This window comes from Amphiprion ocellaris, chromosome 20 (assembly GCF_022539595.1).
Source record: "Amphiprion ocellaris isolate individual 3 ecotype Okinawa chromosome 20, ASM2253959v1, whole genome shotgun sequence".
Lineage (NCBI taxonomy): Eukaryota > Metazoa > Chordata > Actinopteri > Pomacentridae > Amphiprion > Amphiprion ocellaris.
The window spans coordinates 10,036,630-10,060,953 of record NC_072785.1 but is presented as its reverse complement, the minus strand read 5'-3'; the positions used below and the strand labels follow the sequence as shown (position 1 = coordinate 10,060,953).

General features: G+C 39.5%; 1 protein-coding gene across 1 annotated transcript in view; it reads right to left on the bottom strand.

Annotated features, from left to right (window-relative positions):
• myo10l1 (myosin X, like 1) overlaps window positions 1-14,102 on the bottom strand; it is a 66,157-nt gene extending 52,055 nt beyond the window's left edge. The window contains exon 1 of the mRNA XM_023274954.3: window positions 13,636-14,102. Coding sequence (XP_023130722.2) covers window positions 13,636-13,656 — 21 coding nt within the window. The 5' untranslated portion in view covers window positions 13,657-14,102. The remainder of the gene's footprint in view (window positions 1-13,635) is intronic.
• Between the last annotated feature and the right edge of the window lie 10,222 nt (window positions 14,103-24,324).

The window sequence follows — 24,324 nt, the reverse complement described above, 5'->3', positions numbered from 1 at the left end:
ACTACTGTAATAATGTGCAATAAACTGTTTTTTCAAATCTGCATACAGATTTGAAATGTTAAATAGAGGTAGTTAAAAAGAAAGGTAGAAATCATGTTGCCATATGTACTGTATGTATACAAAATGTGTAGTTGTCAACTGAGAAACAACAAGTAAACACTATGTTAAGGAGCTCTTCTTATGATTAATATATTAAAATTATAAAAAGAGTCAGTTAAACTATTGTCGTGACTATTTCCAAGTTTCAGCTTCCAAACTGCAAGTATTTTCTGCTTTTTTCTGTTTTATATCACTGTTAATTCAAAATGAGCGAAATGACAGATTTTTTCTCTATTTTCTGACATTTAACACTAAATAATTAATTGAAGATAATCGAGCACATATTCGATATAAATTTATTGCTGTTTAGGGATAAGTCTTGTGAATTCAGTCTCACCCCGTCACTCAATGCGTTGCTGGATTTTTCTTTCTATTGTGCATTACGATGTACCTGTATTATTGATTATGTATGGATGTTCTTGTACAAGCAAAGTTTCTTGACACAAACACTCCAATCTAAAGCCTAAGAAGAGATTGGAGTCCTAAAAAGACTCTACGGGACACCAGATGTGTGCATGTGGATAAAGTGAGCAGCAGAGGAGGAGTGGAAATGTATTGTTTTAGCAACAGATGGTCCCACAGCCCCAAGCGCTCCCTGACAACAATTATTGCTTTCATTTTCCTCTGCTCTCTATTTCTTCTGTAGTTTTCAACACTCAATCCTGCACACAGACATACTGATGACAACAGAAAACCAGTCATGCCCCAGGCAATGGAGTTAACCTGGCAGAAATCACTCATGCACACATACAGTATAATATATATATATATATATATATATATATATATATATATATATATATATACATAAACTCCTGTAGTTCATCTTTTGCATAGGAGTCTCCTTCCTTGTTCTCTCCACAGCAACCCTCTATATTTAGTCGCCTCTTTGCCCCTCTAGATCGTCTCCGTGCAGCCAGTCAGCCTGTCTCATCCCCAACTCGTCTGCCTGTCAGATTCCAGCACACTGAGCTATTATAATGACCTAATGACCTCCCCAGCCTCAGGCTCTCTGCTCACAGTTCACCAGTACTTCACCACATCCTGTTTTAACCGATAAACTGACCCCTACCCCTACTTAAACCCCGAACGCTGGTCCTTTAGCCTCAATCCTGATGCGCTCTCATGGTACAGACATAAATGCTGCCCTGAATGTTCACCGTGAACCGCTATTTAACGGACGTTTCTGCTTTCTGTCTCGCTCTCATTCGTCTCCTCTTTAAGTAAATTGGTCTCTGGTCCCAGATCGATGTGCAATCCCAGGGAAGGGGAGACAGAGGGTTATAAATGACCTGCCAGTGTTATAACCTGCACCCATCACCCTCGTCCTCATCCTTTCCTCTTTCTCTTTGTGTTCCCCTCCCCCCATCTATTACTGGCCCAGACAGACAGACAGGAATGGCCGTGCATGACAACAAACTGCAACCCTTTCTGTGCACTAAAATCTATGGCTACAGCAGCACGTCACACCCTCTCCGTCTCTGTGAAATCCAAGCCAGCCTGCAGTCAAACTCAGGCCTCCAGCTCCGTCCATCACCTTTTTGTCACGCTCCATTAAACATCAACCATCGTCAATTGTCGCTTGAGCCTCAAACATGACCCCTGACTTCGAGAGTCACACCCTGCTGCAATAGGAGCTGAAAAAGTACCAAAACATTCTTCCCAAAGAATGCTATCAGATGGATTTCTTTGTGCAAGTTAGTAATAATGAATTGCTGCTACAAACACAACAGCGCAACCTCAAGTCTGTGATTTACAGCTCAGCTTTACATTATGATGATGGCTGATGATTAATGCTGTTTCCCCCCTACCAGAAATGAATCTTTTCCACAGCTAATTGGATGAACGCACCACTTGTCCAACCTGGCAGCTATTCTGAAAATGTCACTCCACGTGTTTCCTGATACATTTGAGGCAAGGAACAGGCCATAGTGCTGCAGAATCAGGCCTTGCTCATCTATATGTGAAATCTACTGATTCCTAGTAGATGGTTATCACACTGCAATGTCATGCTGACACCTGGGTTTGTGAGATGCACTCAGGTTTGTCAGTTTTGAAAACAAATATTAGCAGTCCGCTCTCAAATCTTTGCAATCAAAACGTCAGTGAAAGCACCAAGGATCTGTTACTACACGACAGCAAAAATTTTCCATTCTCTGTAATCTGATTTTAAGATTGATCACGCATAAATAGAAGCCTATATGGTTTCCAACCTTTGTCAAAGTCAAAAGAGAGAAGATGAAAACATCACAGCTCAGTTAAAGGACACAGAGAAGCAGTATCTGTTGTTGACAGGCTCAAACATGACTCGACCTTTTTCCTGTCGTGTATCAAAGCCTCATTGTACAGTGAAAAACCAGAGGGGCTGATTATTCCAAGAAGGAAAATGGGAGAACTATTGAGAAAATCCTGAACATCTAATAATCTTTCATTACTGAAAGCACAAAGGAGAGCATCCCCAGAGCGTTCAGCCCAGACATCTGAACGACTGTGTGTGTTTGTGATAAAGGCCTTGCTTCTGCTCAGGCGGTTACATGGACGCCTGTGCTGTTTGATTGAGGCATTGCCCCGGAGACGGTCTCAGATGAAGGACCCCTCATGCCCCAACAAACACTGATGAATCGTCGGTGCAAACGTACGACCAATGTCTGCAGGCGTACGCACTTCATGGTATCAAACCGTGCAGTCAGACTCACAGAAACAAACACAAACAGTGTGTACAGATGTGCACAGCATTGTGTCCATATATTATATCCTCTCCAGTATTTACAGGATTCTGCCTTAACATATCGTGCTGTTTTTGGTGCACATGCCCACTAAAAGTACACTGTTTTGAGCTAAATGCCGATGTCAGTAAGTATGTATTACCATGCTTACCATCTTAGTTTAGCTAGCATGGTAATATTTTCCAATTACAACTCCACTCACAAGTTCAGCTGAGGCTAATGAGAATCATATTGGTTTTAAATTAATTATATTCACAAATCAGAAGCAATTCAAATTCAAATGTTGATATGTTTGAGTCCATCCTGAGACAGAGTGTAATATATGTAGCAGGGGCAAAGATTTTATTTGAACATTGTGGGGAAAATTTAATTTCCTGCCTTCTGGTAGCAACATGTGCCTTGTCAGCATTATTTATGGTATAAGTGTCAATTTTGTAAAAATAAATGTCTTTTTGTAAAACAAAACCCAATTTTTGTAAAAGAAAACACAATTACTGAGGGGGATATTTTCCCTGAAACCTGTTCCTATGATAGGAAATTTAGTCCCATCCTTCTTGTAGATAATGAGTTCAGCAGTGATGGACAGACTGATATTTCCATTTCTAGAGTTAAATATTAGATGAAAGAGACATAAATATTGTGAATGAGTAAGTTAAGAACTCACATGCAGACATGAATGGCAGGTATTTTAGGAAGTAAAAGTGAACTTTAATCAAAATGCTGGTTCAAAAAGAACAAACCAGAGTCCAGACAAATGAAAAGCATGGGGAGATGAGATGAATTAACCAAAAACTCAAAAAGGAAACAAAAATATGGCATAAACTGAAGCACAAAAATACAAAAAACCTAGATGTACAAACTGGAAGCAGGTGAACATGGGGAAGAACTTGGGCAGGTGGACGGGAGTTCTAACCTGAGGGAAGCAAACAGAGTAACAAATAGACCAAACTGACAAAGACAGAGGGACGGACAAGTATTTAAACACTGAGAACTGATTAGGTAGAAAAGACATAAGCAAATCTAATCAGGGCAATCAAAAGGGAGGGAAAAAGGGAACAAAGAATAGATATAACACAAATGACACATAAGGAATGGTAATGTAAAAATAAAATAGGAAGTAACCAACAAGGGACATGAAAACTACACATAAACACAAACAGGAAACACAGAAGGAAAAGACAGGAATGAATCACAAAAACAAATCAAACCCAGAATCCAGAAACCAAATGCATGACAATGAATGACAGAAACAGAAAGGGAGAAGACAAGACATGTCTGTCAACTTGACTGTCATGGACTGACAGGACAGAGAAACAGAAGATAGGAGGTACAATAGAAATGACAATAGGAAATACCCACAATCCTGAAAAAGGGGGTTCCAAAGGTTAAGAGTAGAGGAGGATGAAGAAGACACAGAGTGACAGAAATGAGACACAAATGAATAAATGATGACAGAAGCAGCTGACCAGTCAGTAAGTAATGGAAGGAAACTGAAGACCAGCATGGACACAGTAAGATCTCTGGAGACTAAAGGTCAAAGGTGCTTAAAGAGATGACTTTGAATGTGTGGGTTTGTTTGTCTCTGTCTAGCTGCTTTATCACACTCCTTAACTACAGCTACTTTAACATCCAAACAGCTGCTTTTCTGTCTTTTTCCCCCACACATGTTCTTCCATTTACTCTAAAAGATGTTATTGTGCTCCACCAGATTTGTTTGGAAACCCCCAATTATCCACCTGCACAGTCTCTGCTGTCTTTATAATGATGGATGTCTGGTAGGAGAGCAGCTCTAAGTGCTTATGTGAGTTAATCAGGCAAGAGCAAAAGGGCCGATGTGGTTTTTGTTGATCATAGTGTTTGAAACTGATATAATGTGATGCTTACTGTGTTTACAAGAGAAGTTGAATTGAAGGATGCACTGGTGTGGTATTATGAGTGGAAAGTTTCTGTTGTGATGATTTAGGAAATGTCAGCACCATAGAAGCTTCTGTTTATTCCTAAATATTTCTAAAATCATGCATCTTCTCTAGCAGCGATGGTAATTTCAGGTTTTGAAAATGAGGCAGATCTTAAGTCTTGGTTCTTTTTTGTTTTAATCTGGACCACAACAGTGAGTCACTGACTTACTAGACTTTCCCCATTGGTCATTGCTCTTTCAAGATATGATAACAGGAACATTGCAGCTCATTCCAATAGCCAATACTCTGCACGTGAGACATTTACTGTTTACGTCCCTCCCCCTCTAAACTGCTCGAGTCTCTGCATGCACATCAGTCGCATATCACACCTCCCACTACCACAAGTAAATTCTCAGCCTTTGGGAAACACTGCAATGAAATTTAGGTACACTGATGAAAACAACAGCTCACAAGTACCCTTTGTTTGTACCAAAGAGCCATTCAAAAGAATCAGATCATGCACAACATCACCAATCTGTAGTATAACCTGAATGTTACAGCAACTTCAAGCTAAATACTCAAGAGCGATCAGTTGGTATGAAGTAGACCAAAAACAAAGATCACCTCAAATTCTTAGAAAGCAGCTAACTAGGACACTGCAGACTACATCAAATCAAAATGTGAGCAATTACGATGTCAAGTTTCCAACCTTGTATCACTGCTTTTTTTTGATATTTTCTGCTATGCTTAAAGTTTTTCCATACTATCTCAGCACCATCAAAGTATAGAGTTACTCTCAATGGAAAGTACCCATGGAAATTCAAAGAGACATTGACTCTGCAGTTAAATTTAAAATCATAACCTCTGCTGCCTCTCAATACCATTATACCACTGGAGACTTGTTGTAGAGGTCAAGATCAGGTTCATTTTCCTGTTTAACTTTGTTGGAATCCTCAATCCGTTAAAGTGATGGCATTTTGTCATTCAGACAAAGGTCACTTTTACGTTAATGTTCCTCATGGCTTCATTCAGACGTAGTCATGATGACAGAGAAAGCCATGGTATGCATTCAACATGAGATTGGACAATACATTTAGTGACATAAAAAAAGTGCACTGATATGCAAAGGCTGAATCTAAATTTACAATCTAACAGATAACTGCCTCTTGTAAACTGTATGTGACAGCTCACTTGTCCAAACTGAAGAAAAATACACACTGTGGCTTCTTGTTAGATCCTGACTGATCCTGTCTCCATGTTGGGAATAATTTCAAATTAGAACCATGTATACACACACACTACTGTTCAAAATTTTGGGGTCACTTAGAAATGGTCTTATTTTTGAAAGAAAAGCATTTTTTTGAATGAAGATAACATTAAATTAATCAGAAATACAGTCCAGACATTGTTAATGTGGTAAATGACTATTCTAGCTGGAAACGGCTGATTTCTAATAGAATATCTCCATTGGGGTACAGAGGAACATTTCCAGCAACCATCACTCCTGTGTTCTAATGGTACATTGTGTTAGCTAATGGTGTTGAAAGGCTAGTTGATGATCATAAATTTAATAAAGTTACCTCTGTTATTTAATGTGCATCATAGCAAACCTATCATTTTGGAGACACTCATCTGGATACTGCTGCTGTCTGATGCAGGTATTTATTAAACTCAGAGGAAAGATTCCTACAAACAGCTGGAAGCAACAAATTAAACTTCAGCTTTGTTACAACCGAGATTTCATTCCTTACTGGTGAGTCGCATTAATCTGACCTTTTCATTGCAGTAAAGTTTCATTTTTATGGACATTTCAGTTTGTAATAAATACAATTGTAGGGCAAAGTGAATGGCAAACGTGTTTTGTGATTTGGACTCTCTGTAATGTTTTGGTGCTGAACTCTGGATAAACTCTTCCTCAAAGGTCCTCTTCTAGGTCCAACCTAGTAGCATTGCAGTTGTGACTTTTACAGGAAAAGCTACCAGGTTGTTTTTATCTTATCTTCATTTTGAGATGACAAAAGCTGACAAATTCAGTTGCCATCAGGTTAAAAGAAAGAAGAGTATGTCTGAAAAAGGATTTGAAGCGTTGCCTTTGATGGATGTCATTGTATAGGAGGTAAATTTACATGAAGTGCTGGGACTTTTTACTTTTCCTAATAATAACTGTGATAAAGTGCTGTGATCCATCCCCCCCACCGCAGGCGGGCCTGTGTCACAGACCCAAACTGTGTCAGTAATATTCCATTAAAGGTGATAATACAATCAGGACAGCGAGGCTTTCAGCAGATTATGGAAGCTGGAAGGAGAGCAACAACATGTGTTGATGTGTGCAGGTTTGTGTGGGTATGTGTGTGTGTTCATGTGGGCGAATGGGTGGGTGTTGCCCATAAATAAGTCACATCTGTCACTGAAAGAGATTAAAGTTGAAATTCAACACTGCAGGTATAAAAAAACATCTGGGGGCAAATGCGAACATGCTCAGCATCCCAAGTGAATATATTTGAAAATAAATAATTCTATCCTCAAGCACATAATTATATTTTAATTCAAAGCTTTGTAGTATGGTTCACAGTTATTACTATTTTTTGAGGGGCCACAGTTTCACAGTCTCGTGGCATTGTCATGAAAATAAACAGCTAATAGTTAACAGTAGACTTAACAACTCTACAGAATACTGCAGCTGCTACTACAGAGATCTCCAGTTTGAGAGAACCAAATAGTCTAAACAGAGTTATTCTGTGTGTACCAGTCAGATTTAGATATATACATTAGGGCTGCACAATATTAAAAAACGGACATCGCAATATTTGTTTTTTCTGTGATATATACTGTAATATGAAGAATTACAGGAATTCTCAACAGATGACTTGAATTAACTCTATTTGGAGAGAATTAATTATTGTAGAATAACTGGGGTGGACTAGTAGGAGAGAGCATCTGCATCAAAAATACAAAACTATAACAACAACAAAAAAAGCTGGCAAAAGACCCATGTGGAATCTTTCTCATATGGTGCAACACAGGCAAAGGCATCCAAAAAAAATTTTATTTTTTTTGCTTTGAATGGGATTCAAATCTGGCTCTGCCTTTATCATACAGAGCTTGGTGTTGCTAACAGATTTCTTGTGTTGCCTCATGTGGTGACAACAATTTGCAACACACTGCCGCAGATTACCTGGTTTTGGTCAACATCACCCTTTTTTGGCACCAAAATATTTCTATTCAAGTGATATTGGATTTGTTTTTGCAACTAAATCTTCCTTTTCAACATTCCTCTCCTGTTTCCTGCTCATTCTGCAGTGCATATGTGAAGCTTGCATGTCAACACACTGTATCTTTCAAATAAATTAAGCACAAAAAAAATGTCAGTATGACTTCTCTTGTAAATTATTCATGGAAACTGAGAACTCCAAAAGTTTTCTTCGTGTATAAAGCTGCAAAAATAGCTGCAGCTTTATGTGTTTGACTTCATTTGCCTTACTTCACATTGCACCTTCTGCAATACGACTATCATGCACATCACACACTGCGATGCCGTTGCTAAAGAATATATTGTGCCAACTCAATATTCATGTTTACATTATAATGTACAGAAAAGAACTTTTTGTCTCTAAACTGTATTAATAAATATAAAAATGCTTGCTGTGAAAATGTAACCACGTCCATAGTCACCGAATCTGAAAAATTCCAGCTTTAGGTTACACTTTTGCTCACCTAAATTCTACTCTTGTACGCTATCATTGCATTTTCTTCTGAACCTACCTCACACATTTTGCCAGAACACTGAAAGACAGCAAAGATTTTATTCGAATTTGCAGAATTTAAATGTGGGACTGGAACAGCAATAAAATCTGTTATAGTCAGGCAAGTTTTTCCAAGTAGCTGCACCTCAAAGTGCATCAACAATCTGCCAAACAGTGCGTATCTCTGCTTCTTCCACAGTGCTTCTACCAACCTAAAGCATCTTCCTGTAAAACTGTCATCATAACTGCAGATCCATATGAAAACTTTGAGCTGCATTCTTTATGCTGTCATTTATTCACAAAGGATTCCTTGCTCTTCATTGAGCAGCAGGTTGCACCTTCAACGATATTTTTGTGACTCATAACATTTTCCTGGAGCGAAAACTAAAAAAAAATCAATCAAAAATGTCTTATGGTCAGCTTTACATTTAAACCAGAACAGTCAGTGCTAAACGGCTTCTTTTCAAACCAATAAAAAGCTTTTCCCTTCACATTCTTGTGAGAACATTCGACTCATTTACCACACAAATCCGCACAGGAGCCATCAGGTCAAAGCTCTCTCACACAGCTACTCTACTGCTGATGCAAAACCTTTCTAAGCACAAATGCACCGTTTAGCTGCTCTACTGCTACTCTGGAATAGCTGAAGCTCTGGACAGATAACCTTTTAACCTGTGCTACATTCCAAAACAAACACATGAGTGATTTATCCAAAGTAAACCAGATCAGAGTATAGCGCTAAATTACAAACGGGGGATAAAGGCAGCAGCTGTTAATGGTATTTTGTGTGTTTGTGCGTCTGTGTGTGTGTGCAAGCGTGCGTTTGTACAGTGCAAATCCTCTTTGAGCAGTCTGCTAATTATCACATTCTCTCTCATCTTGGATTAAACTACAGTCGCACACCCCCTCCAACACCCTGGCACCAAGGCTCCACGGCAACAGTGTGGAAACAGGGTGCCATGGAAACAGCCTTTCTCATATGTAAGCGTCGGTGGATGCTGGGAGTTGGTGCTGAGGATTGTGGGATATGGTGTTCTATATTATTTTATTTTAATCAATGTTTTTTTTTATTTTATGTATCCATTTTTAACTTGAGCTCAGATTATAGATTATTTTATAGAGGTTGTCTCTAAAACTCAACCAATCTGAGAGCAAAACATTAACTTTCTAGCATTGTGATAGAGATTAATTACAGCGTAAATCTCTTACTAATCTATATATACTCATATTGCTGTTTTCATTCAATAATTTGTCTAAATTCCAATTAATTATTCTGAACATATCTGATATAAAACTAGGATAGAGATGAAACAATCTATTAATGTATGAGTCCTAAATTTATCATTTAAGCAGTTATTTCCATGATTAATTACACGTTCAAATTATGATTAATGGTTTTGGATATTGTTCACATATTGCATTTTTGTGTCTCATTTCATTAAAAATTGAAAGTAGTTGAGTTTTGGACTGTTTGTCAGACAGAACAACACAGCTTTAAGGAACTGTAACTGATACTTTACATGGCACAGTTTATTTCAGAAACCCACATATATATAATTTCCATAGATTAACTCAGGAGAGACGAGTTGCATTAATAAAAACTACACAGTATACTAAAACAACACATTGCTGCATTTGTTGTTATCAAATCAAATCGACTAATTATAGTTATATACATTTTTTGTCATATAGTCCAACTTTATTACATTCTCTTTAATAGAAATGTAGGATCCTGGGAAATGTTGTTCTATTCTCACACTGTAAAACAGCTTTAATGCGATTTGACTGAGGCGGAGCTACAGTCTCACACCTACACATGCAAAACAAGCAGGAGAGTAAGAATAAGAAGGACGAGAAGGGAAAGAAAAGAAAGAGTTGCCAGAAGGGGGAGGGAAGCTCAGAGAGCAGCAGTGAAAGTGGTTGGGTGAGCGAGACGGAGAAGCACCGAGAGAGAGAGTGGCCGCAGGGAGAGAGAGACTATCAGAGGGAAGGGAAAACAGGGAGAGAAAGAGAGAGAAGCAAAGCTGATGCAGCTCCTGAGCTGAACAAATGTGTTTGGAGCTGCTGAATATAGGTCACACATCTCCAGTGACTGTTCCCTTTCCCTCCACTGAAGCAGCCTCCTGCAGTACACGCTTCATACAAAATCCTGCATAATTTCAACCACAATGTATGGACATGGGCTCTGCTAAATTTACCCCTAAGCGTTTTACATCATTTGCGCGAAAGAAAAAATTGAATTTTTTGCTGCAATTAGAAGATGTCTAGCGTTGAAGCTCCCAAAAAAAAATCACCAACACTGAAGTTATTTTGGTATTTCTTGGCGTGTCTGCATGAATGTTTCACAGCTTATATGCAAACATCCATAAAGAATGCACTCGCATGATTAATATTTTACTGCAGAGCAAGTTCTTTGCATGAATAATCAGCTTCAGTGTGAGAAAGCTTTCATTGCTCTCTATAACTACCCTCAGTATGGGATACAGTGGTAACTCAACAAACTGCAGATAAGTAAATAAAGATTTACAACTCATTCGGTTACGCAGACTCAGGAGTGACGGATAGCAAGACAGAAAAGAACAGGAAAAGAAGTGAGGATATAAACGGTCTGATATGATACCGGAGCTGTCGTCTCCACATTCACACCTGTCTGTCTCCTGGTTATCGCTTCATGGCTGCTGTGCACCTGCAATCCAGTCCAAACCCATCACACATGCACCAACACAAACACAAAATATCACCCCTGACACCAAATGTCATCCATTTTACTCAGACACACAGAAATATTCAGGTGCTGAGAGTCCCGGGCATCTTGAAACACATATTGTGTTACAGAAACCATGTTAGACAAAGCCAGGAAGTTGGTTTCCAGTATAACTTCTGCTTTATTTACGGTAAAGTTGAATTAAACTAGACTTGAATTGAACTTGGGAAGGACTTTACAGACATCATTAATCATTTTCAAATACCGGGTGGAAGATGGTGGTGGTATTAAATTTATTGATAGCCAAACCATTTTTCTTCAAATATAACTATTTTTGGTTGGAAACTAATCTAAGAGATCCCAAGCACAGAGATTACTTCATTTGCCTTGTTTGAGTGTAAGAATATGTGACACAATAAGTCGCCTTTGCTCAGAAAATCTATCCCAAGATCACATCCACAGTTTTTTCTGCAATATTGTTAATGTCGCTTCAGGTTTCTTGCTGTCACCTCTCATGTATCCTCAGTGGTATCCTCCCACTTCCCAAATCTTGTTTTTCAGCTCCCATAACCAGAGAAGGAGTGTTTTCTGTCGCTATGTAGAGCACATAATGTCACTACAACTGCCATATTCCACTGCTAACCAACCCAGTTTGAATATGCGGGGATTATACAGTAGTCTAATGCCACCTGACATTTCATGCTTGGCTGGCCGGCCAGCTATCATGTTTTCTGCCTGGGTTGAGAGAGAGACAGAGAGAGGTCAGCTGTTCACTCCTCCTGGTTTTAGGGGATAGAGCGACGGCTGGAGTAACGTAGGGATATAAGATTGAGGGATGGAATGATGGAAGCAGCAGAGGAATGAAACTAAGTGGATGTTGGACACACACCTCCCAGAAGGATCGATTACTCAGCAAAAACACTGCATGAAGTCATGTTTTTGGGTATCAAATATGCAGCTTATGCAGGACTGCAGGCCTGTAGATCATAACTCAATAAGTCACTCCATTTCCAGATCTCATGTTGGCTTTCAGTGCTGTGTGGGGCTGCAGGGCTGCATGCATGGTGGTCTGTGAATCAATCCTGTGATCAATATATTACAGACAGACTGATGGGAAATGGAGCAGGAGGGACGGTTGTTGCATTTTGTTGTGGCTGCATGATTATCCCAAACCCGGTTATGTCATGCAGCCCTTGTTTCGTAGTTCATGTGACGCTTTAAAGCCAGAACTCTGTGCAGTGTTCCCAGAAACAGGCGGAAAAAGGTGGACAGCAGCGATCTCCACGGACCTGGCACCCACACATATACCCACACAACCACTCACACACACTAATAAATGGCATGACATCATTGCCAATGTGAGAGGCATTTAAACCCATATCAGATTAACTTAGGATGGGGGAGGATAAGTAGCTTGGAGAGGATGGATACTGGCATCAAAGTCAAGGGACAAGACAGCGTTTCATTAGACTGTGTGGATGCATGTGTCTGTGCCACTGAATGGGGAACAAAACACAAATGAAAGGAGGGAGTGGTAAGATGCTCGCATCTCCTGAGAGGGGCGAAATGTTAGATAAACGAAAGAAATAAGGCAGGACAAGGCCTGAAATGCTCACCTCCCTGGATCTGATTGGAGAAAATGAGATTGATTTTGTCATATTAATGTCAAACATGAAACCCTTGCAGGCCTGTGATGAGTGTTTCCCAGCAGGTAGTAGCTGAATTAATAACCACTGATTTACCTAATATTCAATTATGATAGCAGTTGTTAATTTATCTCTCTCCTGCCTCACTTATTCCATCCACAAACACACACACACACACAAACACACACACAGACACACACACATTTCCCTCATCCTGCTCCTCCTCCTCCTTCCACTCTCCAGTTTACCACCCTCCTCCTCCTCCTTCACCCTCCTGTACCGGCCCATACCCACCCATGGATCCCATCTCCATCCTCGAAAAAAAAATGCACAGAAAGGGTCTCTTCATAGCAGTATGGTGTGGGAGGGCTGTTGCAACAGGCCAACACGCTCTACTCTCCTTTAACAGATTGCCTTTAATCCGAGAGCCAGCCTTATGGATGTAAAAGCCCGTGTCAGCTCTCGTTTGGCCAATTTTTCTGCGCCTCTGCTCTGAATTAAACCACCAGGCCCTGATGCTCTGCAGCGATAACGAAATAAGCAGGGTGTTTTTTTTATTTTTTAAAAATCAATAGGCAATATATATAGACATGCAATGCATCAGGCCTGTATCTTGTGATTTGGTTTATGAGGTGAGGGGATGGGTCTTAGTCGACGCACGTAAAGCAACACCTGCCATAACCAAAAACGAATCGAAATGAAAAACCAGAGAAGCGTCCCGCAGGATGGACATGCACGAACGTACATCCAGACTGTGAACGCTGAATCTGTCATGAATGTTTAGCTCTATAACTGTGACACATATTCTCAATGGCTTACCTCTGCAAAAAACGCCTCCATCCTGCCTACTCCTCCCAGACGACGCGCGCCCGGCCCGGCAGAGCGCAGACACCGGCTCCGGTCTCCGGTGCGCAAATCTCACCAACGGAAGGGTGAGCGTGTTTGTCAAGATGGGGGAAAGGCAGCGGTGTCTCTCTGTTGGTGTTTCCCATTCAACGAGCGTTTACAATTTCATCTCCGGAATGGCTTCAGTCGCTCAAAACACACCTCAGCAGCGTCCGGGCTCGATGCGCAAAGAGACGCACATGAAGGGAGAAAAAAAAAATCCAAAGGAGGCTGTGATGAAAAATTTAAAAATGTCCACGCCAGGGATCCGTCGGAGGAGCGCTAATTGAATCGCTCCGGGTTTTCAACTCTGCCTCGTTTCAAGGTACTAGTTTATATGTGTGTGGATATGTGTGTGTGCATGTGTGTGCGAGGACCAGTCCAGGGCCAGAATGAGCTCGACGCTGCCCACCGCACACACCGACGGGGCGGTGCAGACATAGAATCCACCAATACCAAACACACACACAGTAGAGCAGATGTGAGAGAAACCGAAGCTTTTAGTGTTCTGGAGCAACATCTGGATCTTTTTCCACCAATCACAGGAAGACCCGGTTCTTGTGGTGTCAAATAGTCCACATTAAGATGAAAGAAGTTGGTTTGGTTTGAGAGAAGAGATGAAAGAGGTTCTGTCCCTCCTGGACCAATTACAGGTGCTGATAATGAAATAAAACAGATTGTCCAGGAGCAGAAGTATTACTTTGGCTTTCATACAGCAACGATCTCTGACAAAAAAAAGGTGAGAAAGACGACTTATGCAAAAAGGAAAATAAGGAAAGAATGAGAATGCTCTTTTAACACAAATACAAGTAAAACAGGATGGCTTTCCAAGGATGGATTTAATTTTTTGTTCAAGTGCCCTATCCTTCTCCACTGCTCCAGATTTAAAAGCACAAATCCAATGCAGAGTGACCTTTTCACATAAGAAGCCCTTACGGCACCACTTTTGTCAAAGTTTACTAATGCATTGTGTGCAGTTTAGATGCCACTTAATGGTGCTTGGTTTGCCTTTTTTTTCGTTAAGACTCCCCCAGAGGATTGCTTGACCTTTCATCTTGACATAAACCAGCAAACAAACTCATCTAAAAGACCAGGGTTTGCATTCGATGATGGACAAAGACTATCAGTCTCAAAATCAAGTTTTGTTTGAAATAATTTAATTAGAAATTAGTGACATTTTTCTATCTTCTGGAAAATGCTGAAAGTTATAATTTTTTGATATCTGAGCTGTATTCCTCTTTATAAAGAAGTGACCCAGTAACTCATTTGTGAAGCTGTGGTTAATGTATTTTAAAAGCCATTAGTTATAACTTACTCATTAGAAAGTGGTAGGACTTTTATTTTCTTATGTCTTGACTTTTGCATGTATCATAAAGTTGAAACTATTTTGTCAAAGGTTAGGAAGATGAAAACCAATGAAGAAATCCCCCTAACACTCAATTAAGTGATGTCCTCATCAACAGTGAGACACGAGCTGTCAACTCAAATGCTTCTCCAAAACCCAACCACAGAGAGAAAGAGTGAGAGGAGGAGGCTTAATATTTCTGTATGATCTTTCCTTTAAATAAAGGCCTCTCTGTTATTGCATAGAATGAGGCTCGGTTACAGGGTCAGTCAGATCCCCTGCAGGGTGAAAAATGATATCTCACTACGCATAGGACCTGAACAGTGAGGGAAAAGGACCCCGAAATCTCAAAAAATAGCACATAATGTCCCCAAAGACAACGGTTTGTCAGATTGAGGTAGAAATAGATAGACAGCTGGTTCATGTGATATGGAGCGTGTGTGGTTTTATTCTTCTTTTCAGAGTACCAGCCGGCTGGGGGCCAGCTGCAGCAATCGGGAGCCCAGCAGGCTGAGGCCTCTCTGGGGTAAAGCATTGTGAAGCTCAGCCTGCTCCCTCTGGAGCCCTGGAGGTACAGGGGGAAGGAGGGGGCTCCTGTTTGCATGCATGGAAGTATTATTTAGTGGTGCCCTCCATCTTCATCAGGGAGACAGTTCAAAAAATAGACACAACAACAGGGCCCCACGGTTTGTTGGAAGTGTGTGTGTATATGTGTGTGTGCGTTGGGGTACACATGCACACACAAAGACTTAGAAAATGAGACCTGATCCTTACAATTAATATGAGCTGTTCTTTAAAGGGAAAGGAAACCTGTGACTTGCACCTGTGTACAGCACCAACCATGAACATCAGGTTCATTGTTCACAGTCAGAAACATCATCTAGACACAAAGTGGCCACAGGGCTGCTGTATAAACATTATCCTGTATATTACTCCATAAACAGAAAGTCAAATGCTGCATTACGATGACTATTTGAATGGTGAAGGTGACAACAGCGGTGATTGTGTGTGATTGCTAAAAGTTATTATTGCCTATTAAACGGATTAAAACCCCAAAGCACCCTGCAAATAATCAACGAAGAGGGAAAGAAACAAAGAGGCGCTGAACAAAAACATGTTAAGGGTAACATCCCAATACAGAATCCAAACTTCATCATTTCTCAATCTGTGAACGAGCTGAAAAATGAGCCTGAAGAGACAATTTTTTGGTGTTTTTCGGTGATGCAATCCAGGTGCCATAACCAGTTTGTTGACACAGAGCTAACAGAGGTGACAACGCTCTCAGTTTGATTAGGTGGCCTGCAGCAGCGCTTACAAGTTATAATAGACTCTCAAACGATCTCTGTTGTTTTCTCAGAAGTGTTTCTTTTAAAATTTAATGAATCCCTGCTCTGAAGGACACCGACATCATTGGTCATTTTAATAAGACACGAGATGATTCATATTCTGCCTCTATTAAATGGACAGTGCATTTACTGCATGTGCCACCTGTGATATGGAACACATATATCCCAAATGCACTGAACTGTGTTTGAAAATACTTTAAGCATCAGTTTTACACCCAGTGAGTGGTGTTTGTCCCACCAGGACCATTAGGATAGTGTTAAGCAGAGCTGAAATGACTAATCAATTAGTCATTCAACACAAAATTAGCTGACAATTGCTTTAATAATCAACAATCAAAAGGAATTTATCAAGGAATTACCAAGATATGAGAGTTTTATACAGTTTTATATGAATTTAACTCAAGATCTCAATATTGGATTTTGAACTTTCCACTATTTATCAATTAATCATAAAACTTTACCAATAAAATAGGGGGGAAAAATCTGTATTTCCAATTTCCATTCTAATGTTAAGAACATATTACTTTAAGTAAATTATGGTTTATATGGTTACAACATTGGACATACATACACAGTCCTAAGAAAATGCAATACCAAGCATCTGAGGTTACACGACATAGTTGGCTACGTTTTCAGTTACACTTTACCTGATCTGCATTAAATCCCCCCTCAGTGGGACTGCACAGTGCTGAAAACAAATGCTCTGTTTTGGATCTAGGTCTGCATCAAAGTCAACAGACCAAAAGCAACAGCTACAAATTTGCACAGAGAAATCCCTGGAGTGGAAATGTGTGTGTGTGTGGGGGGGGTGTCGCTGCTGTCCGTGATTAAATGACTAAAAGCCATCAACCCAAGAGACCTCTCATCTGACATGCACATGTGTACAGGAGCACACATACACACACATACACACACACACATAGACTGAAATACCCAGACATTAGAAAGTGTGAGCTATTTAATTCTCATTACCATGACAACACCAGGACTGAGTGACCCTCAGCAGTGAATTGTGGGATGGATTTTGTTCCCTGCGAGTCAGGAGCAGAACTCTGCTTACTCATCTGACCACAGCAATCCGTCTCTCTCTCGCTTTCTCCTTGATGTCGCCTTCTCCTCTTACTGTTCCAGTGAATATGTATGTGTGTGTGTGTGTGTGTGTGTGTGTGTGTGTGTGTGTGTGTGTGTGTGAGATGTGGACAGATCATCAATAGATCCTGTGGTGAAAACACACACAGATTACTGAAGAGCTCAGAGCTGAGATCTCCCATCCGTGATGCCAAGTCTTCATCTGCATGCACATATTCATGGAATCATGCAGCCAAATGCGACTAACTAGAAGCATATCATTTAACACATGTATCTAAATGATGTGTGTGCAGGTCGTATGTTGCATGTGCTAATAGGCATCACTCACAATGTCACAGCCAATCAGTTTTACTGCCAGAGCATCCATAAATCTCTCTCCATTTATTACCCTCTTTCTCTTCCAGTCGCTTCTACCTCTGTGACCCTCCTCTCTCACTCCAGACACATCTGTTTATAGCTGTCTGAGAGGACACGCTAAATCAAAGAGATGCAGGGAAACTCAGTGTGAAAAGCCCCGATTGATCATCAACCTAACTTTGTAGGGAATGACTGGTAAAATGGGGCAATCCAAAAGGCCTGGGGGCTAAATTTGGTTCCCAACAGGCTCTGTAAATGTTCCCAGAGAGACAAAGAAGCCTTGTTTGTGCACATTTGGTCAAAACTGTTGCAATATTAGAACATATTTAAATACCAACATTGAAGGCCTAATGCCTTTTACTGTTTCCGTCTATGTAACCATTTCAACATACCTGTGTCTTGCAAAAAAATAAATAAATTTTAAAAAATCAACCAAGTCCCTCCTCTGGCACTCGCTATATTACAATCGATGTATATATTTTAAATAACGGTTTATATAGTTTACAACAATGCAGATGCATGCACCAGCTAACACTCCATCTCAAGGAAATGCAGCATTAAGCATCTGTGGTTACTTAGTCTCTCTAATTTGATTTATTTTGAATTACTTGTCAATATTAAACCTCTGCCCACAGAGGAAAAACACTCATTTCAACATTGATCACTCAGACACTCATCAGCACAACCAGACACACACAATTTATTCAAGATGAGACTAGAAAGAAACCTTGATCTAACTTGGCAAACCCTTTAAGGAACCAGGTTTTCGTTTGGCATCACCTTTTAAAAGAACCTCACCATTACTCCAGCCATGAACACACAGCCGGCTGAATACCTCAAATGGCAATTAGAGATCTCAAAGAATCTCTCCAGGAAAAACTAAGTTTACCTTGCTAACATGTACAGATGGTGATTTATATGCTTTTTATATGCTATATCCTAGAACACAACTGAACTGGTGTGCTTGAGCTGTAGCGAGTGGTGGAGGGGTGCACGGAGAGACTTCATATTCTAGTGTGGATCTAGGAGGTGTTTAGATTGATTCATACGGGAAAAGAGACATTTTCAGGGAATTCAGAAATGCCAGGAGATGGATTTTAAATACACTAAAACTACAAGGAGAATAGCAAAATTGATAAAAGGTTAAACTTAAAAGTGAAAATTGAAAAATGTTTGTTAGTACTTACTAAACTATGAGTATCTGTGAATTGCTCTGATCTGTACAAAGAGGCTTTACAAATAAAGTTTGATTGTTTGGCTGATATGTTATACAGTATTGTCCATTATTTTGTCCAAACTGTGTACAAACAGCCTTTGTCTGTATTCACATGCTACCATCCTTCCATTTCTTTTTATTTTATTGATTATTGACTTCACTGCTGGTGCTGGCCATTAACCTTTCTGTCTGAAGTACATTTGCATGTCTGGCTGCAGAGTATGAATGCATTTGTGTGTACAGCAGAGATAAGTATCTTGTGCAAAGACAAAACTGCACAGAAGAAATTTTGCAGAAAAAAGGCTAAATTTTAAATTGTATATTTTTAGTGAAAAAAGCCACTCTTTAAATGGCTAAGTGGAAGAGGTTAAGTGGAAAAAACTAAATACAAATAGGCTAAACCACTTTTGTAGTGTCTCTGAGGGACCATTTGTGCAGTCTGGTGTCAGAGCTTCGTCCTTGTAGACCACAACACTGGATGATACCACGATTCATGCATTCATGTCTAATGCATGCCTCCCCACAGACACAAACACATAGAGAGCGACATATATGATGTCACCTGATCTGGATGACTCATGCAGACGTGACATGATTCATACACAGTTTGTGGGAAATGAAATGACATTTCTGGTAATAAAGGACAATCAAAGAAGGTCATTTTGGATGGAACGTACCGACCAGGCTTCTTTTTAAATGAACAAAACGTAGGTGTTCAAGTTATAATTGCTATCAGCAGACCGTGTCGTACATTGCTGCTGTGCAGAGACAGCTGACTATTTTAAACAGTGCCATTATCAGCAAATTATAAATGAAAGCTTGACCTCCCTCTCATCTCTCTCCTCCTCTCAGCTGTAAGTCCAGTGTTACATAGATTTATTCCTTTAAATTTTATCTTGACAAATATGATTTTTTTTGGCCTTGTGTGATGTATACCTCTATCTTTCATCACAGCATGCCAGACAAAAAGGCGAATATAGCTCCCTCACTCATCCTCTGCATGGGAAGATGAAGGCAAAGATTAGTCTTGTCTTTGTTCAGGTTGTTTGCCATTATGCACACATACACAAAACAATCTAACCTTGTCAGCTTCCCTACATCACTCATGTAGCTAATCTTGAATAAAAACACAGACAGGAAATTAATATTTAACTGAGCCTTTCTCTGTGACAACACGTTTGTGTTATTTTGTGTCTTCAGGTCTTGTCAAGACAAATAAGGGGGGACATATGGAAATAAGTATGACTCACTAACCCAAAAGACCTCTTTTTAACATCAGCATGTGTCTCAATATTTAGGTTTGGATAACTGCTTGTAAAATTTAACTGATAATCACAGAAAGTTCACAAGTAATTTTACATTTTCATGGATGACTAACTGAGCAGAGCATTAGATAGCATTGATTACACTGAGGTCATATACTCAGCAGGACAGATGCAAAGACAAATGCAGAATGTTTGCATTTTTGCAATAGAAAACCTATATAAACATGTATTTTTTTTTTTAAACAAAAGTATATGAAACGACTAAATACATTAGCGTTAAATAAAAGATTTGCCTAAAATATATTACCTAAAGTTTGAAAATGTTCATAAATATGTAATCGGATGCAACCAGTCATGAATACCAACTTGTGCTATTCTTTAATACTGTTATTTTGTTGGTTTGGTTTGTTTTTTTCATTTCACTTGATTGTAAAGAACTTTATATTTCTTCACCTGAATGTCATTCCTGGCTTTTAGGATAAGGTGTGAAAGTGTTAAAGCCACATTTAAATCATCATTTTGGGAAAAATAATTCACAGAAAATATGACTGAGCAGTTGATTAAATAAAATTACATGAAAGAAATCAATTCAAGAAAAAAAATGAGGAGTGCACCGGAGAGACTCGATCATGATTTGCAATTTTAACAAATAATCTCTCACTATAGTGAAACCACTGGATGAAACCACTAATATTGACTGTATATCCAGCCAACCCCTTAGGGAGTAGGACAGTTATGCTGCCCCAGGGGAACCAGCAACCAGATGAACACAAGCTATGGTTTAAATTTTAAACAGAGATTTGGGGGTGTCATGGAGCCACTCATGTGAAAGCAGGTTTCATCCCTGCTGTGATGGGTTTACATGGGTGCCTGTACAGGAAGGAGCTCCATCTAATTAAGTTGCTCCAGAGAGATGACTTCATCCTGATTCCCCTTTTCCTTCCCCCAGCTCAGCCTCCCCACTCAGGGAGCCCCACCTGCCACACCCCGCCCCCCCGCCCCCACACACCACCCATGGGTTGCATGGCAGCACGTCATTGGACCAAATTAGCTGTCGTTGCCCCCCGTCTAATTCCCAGCAGACAGTGGGGGTAATTTAATCAGTCGGCTGTAGCCTGCAGCAGAGCACACATGATTACAGACACAATCAATCGAAATTATTTTTTTTTTATTAATAATCCATTGTGATCAGGAAAAAGGCAATAATGGTTGACATCTTTTCTATATCAGCTGGAAAAGGTAAAATGTTACCCTTAACTTTTTCTCTACAAATCAGTAAATGAAATAAAGTGAAATTAAGTAGTTGAATACAGTCTAAGCAGAAATTCATCAACATGGTTATGAGATTTTATTTTGAAATTCTCCGTATGCGTCTTCTGGATCTCAGTTACTGTTTGGTGTTCATCTGCACGAGAGCTACGTTGTCAGCAGACTTTTTCTCCTGGATTAAGTTGAATGAAGCCTAATCCTAGTCAGAACACATTAAATTACCCAGATCACTATAATAACTGGATTACACAGGCTCCCCCCTGACTCAAGACACCCCTGCCCCTTTTTAAAATCTCTCTTCATGGGAAATAAATTGAGAAAAGGGAGACTGAATGAGTGAGAATATTATGGTTGGAGATGTAAGGGAAGGAAAGAAGCTGAGATTTAATTTTTGGGGATCTTTCTGCTGTAACTCAACATGGTCCGACCATCCAAAACAGACCCTCACATAGTAATCAGATCCTGTGTGGGGAGTTTAGGTAATGAAATCATCATTACTGGATTTAATGCACCAGGGTACAGACAGACTCAGAGTCACTGGTGTTAACAGTGTAACTAAAGCAGTGACACAGTGAACAAAAGCACAGCTGTCACTCCAGAGGCTTAACAGTCACATTTGAATATTCATCACTGCTGAGAGCAACAGAAGGTGAGCTTGGCTTTGTAGTGTGGAGTCAGCTCCTGCACCTCATCCACTGTATGCTCACTGAAACACAACACGCAGCCAAATAGCAGCTTTAGGACAATATTACTCCCTCAGCATTATTAACAAAGCATATATGCTGCTCTGAGTCTCAGGGTTTGTTCATACTACTGAATCAATAGCAGTTTTTAAAGCCAGAATCTTAATGCATGGCCAAGGAAAGAGGAGAATCTTGCCCTGCTTCATTTAACATTATAGTAGTTGCATTTTCATATAAAAATGATAGTTTTTTGTATGCAGCACCTTTAAAACACTTTACAAAGTGTTTTACAGACCGTGCAAAAAAGCATAATCAAAGACCACTGAACGACAGAAGACTGTCAGTCAAAACATGGGGGAAAAAAGGGGGAAAAAAAGAAAGAAATACTCAAAGTAAATTTGTAGAACACCAGATAAAAGTGCCACATACAAGTAAGGGAAAGAACAAAAGAAAACCATAAACACAAGGCTAAAAAATTATAGTAGCAGTGATTGTAAATACGTAAAATGAATACATAGATAATTTAATAAAGGTGAAAAAATAAGATGAACAATGAATCAAAGTTTTTTTTTAAATTAGATGATACTGGATGACAAGACTAATAAAAAAAGAAATAGAAAATGATATCACATAAAAGGAAGCCTGTAAAAATGAGGTTTGAGAAGCGATTTAAAAGAAGATACTGATTCAGCAAACGGTAGTATGAAAATGTATAATTAAACAGGGGCTGCTTTCATTTTTGGATGACATCTTGTGAGGTCTGAGAAAAAAAAACTCTGAAACATAATCGTGGGAGGCTACACTGATTATAGTGCACTTGGAATTCCCTAATATGGAAATAATACAAAACAGAAAAAAACAATTTGCCAAAGCATCATGTTTAGTGTCTATTTATAATTAAGGTGGTTCTGTTGAGGCTTTTCTTAGATTGTGTTTGACTTGTTTAAGTGACTTAGATTGTTTATGCATTTACTGACGCTTGCCCAGAAGTCGACAGTCATATTCTTTTTACTCCATACCATTTGATACTGTTATGAGTTCAATAAATGAAGCAAAATGAAATGAAAAGGTCTTTCTGGAATGGAGGTTGTAAGAGCTCATACAAGATTTGATTTTTTTAAAACTCATTTTTGTAATTCTTTGGTTTAAGGGTTCACAATTTGTTTATAATGTCCTAATTTCTTTGCAATTCTCAAGCGTGATGGAGTAAAAAGGGCAGGAGAGGAGCTGGTTAGAGCTGTATCTGAACTACTGTACTACTGGACTGTCATCTTGATCAAACACAGGTCACACAAGTCTGTTAACTAAGACATGACCGATTTGGTTCAAATCAGAAGAAAGTAGATTTACTGACTAACTGATTGAATATGGAATGTCTGGAAGTTCCTCCACAGACAGTAGTCTAAAACAAATACAGGAGAACAAACTGAATCTGTGAAAATGTACTAAAAGATTTAATAAAATAATATCATTATGCTTAACAATGCATTTCTTTTAAAAGAAACCCTTCCTGCACAATAAAACAAAGGGAGACAAAGGGAGGGAAAATGGTCAGAAACCAGAAGTAGGGAGGTGGAAGTACCACAAATTACATAACATGATGAAGCAACTGTCAAACAAATGCACTTTAATCACTCTTTACATATGACTACACAAAATATTTAAACAATCCTGATTACTAGTGATGGTCCTCTGATACCCGAGGCTTCGACACATGCGCTGTAGCTCATGAAGCAAACGTATCGAGCCACTGTGCCGAGGCGTGGTTTGGTCACGTGACTTGTGACGTTTGAATCACTTCAGTGACGTTTGAAGCACTCAACTGCTTCGAATCACCTGATTGGTTCGGTTTGTTATGTGAATCACTCAGCGGGATCGAGTGTTCCGGGATAGGAGATCCCTATTTAGTGTTGTTCATTTGAATTGTTTTTCGCAGAATAGATTGTTTTTTTGCTGTTGTTTTTGCTTTGAGAGTTAGTAGTATGTCAGATTTCGTATTTCGTAGAGAATAGATAGATAGATAGATAGATAGATAGATAGATAGATAGATAGA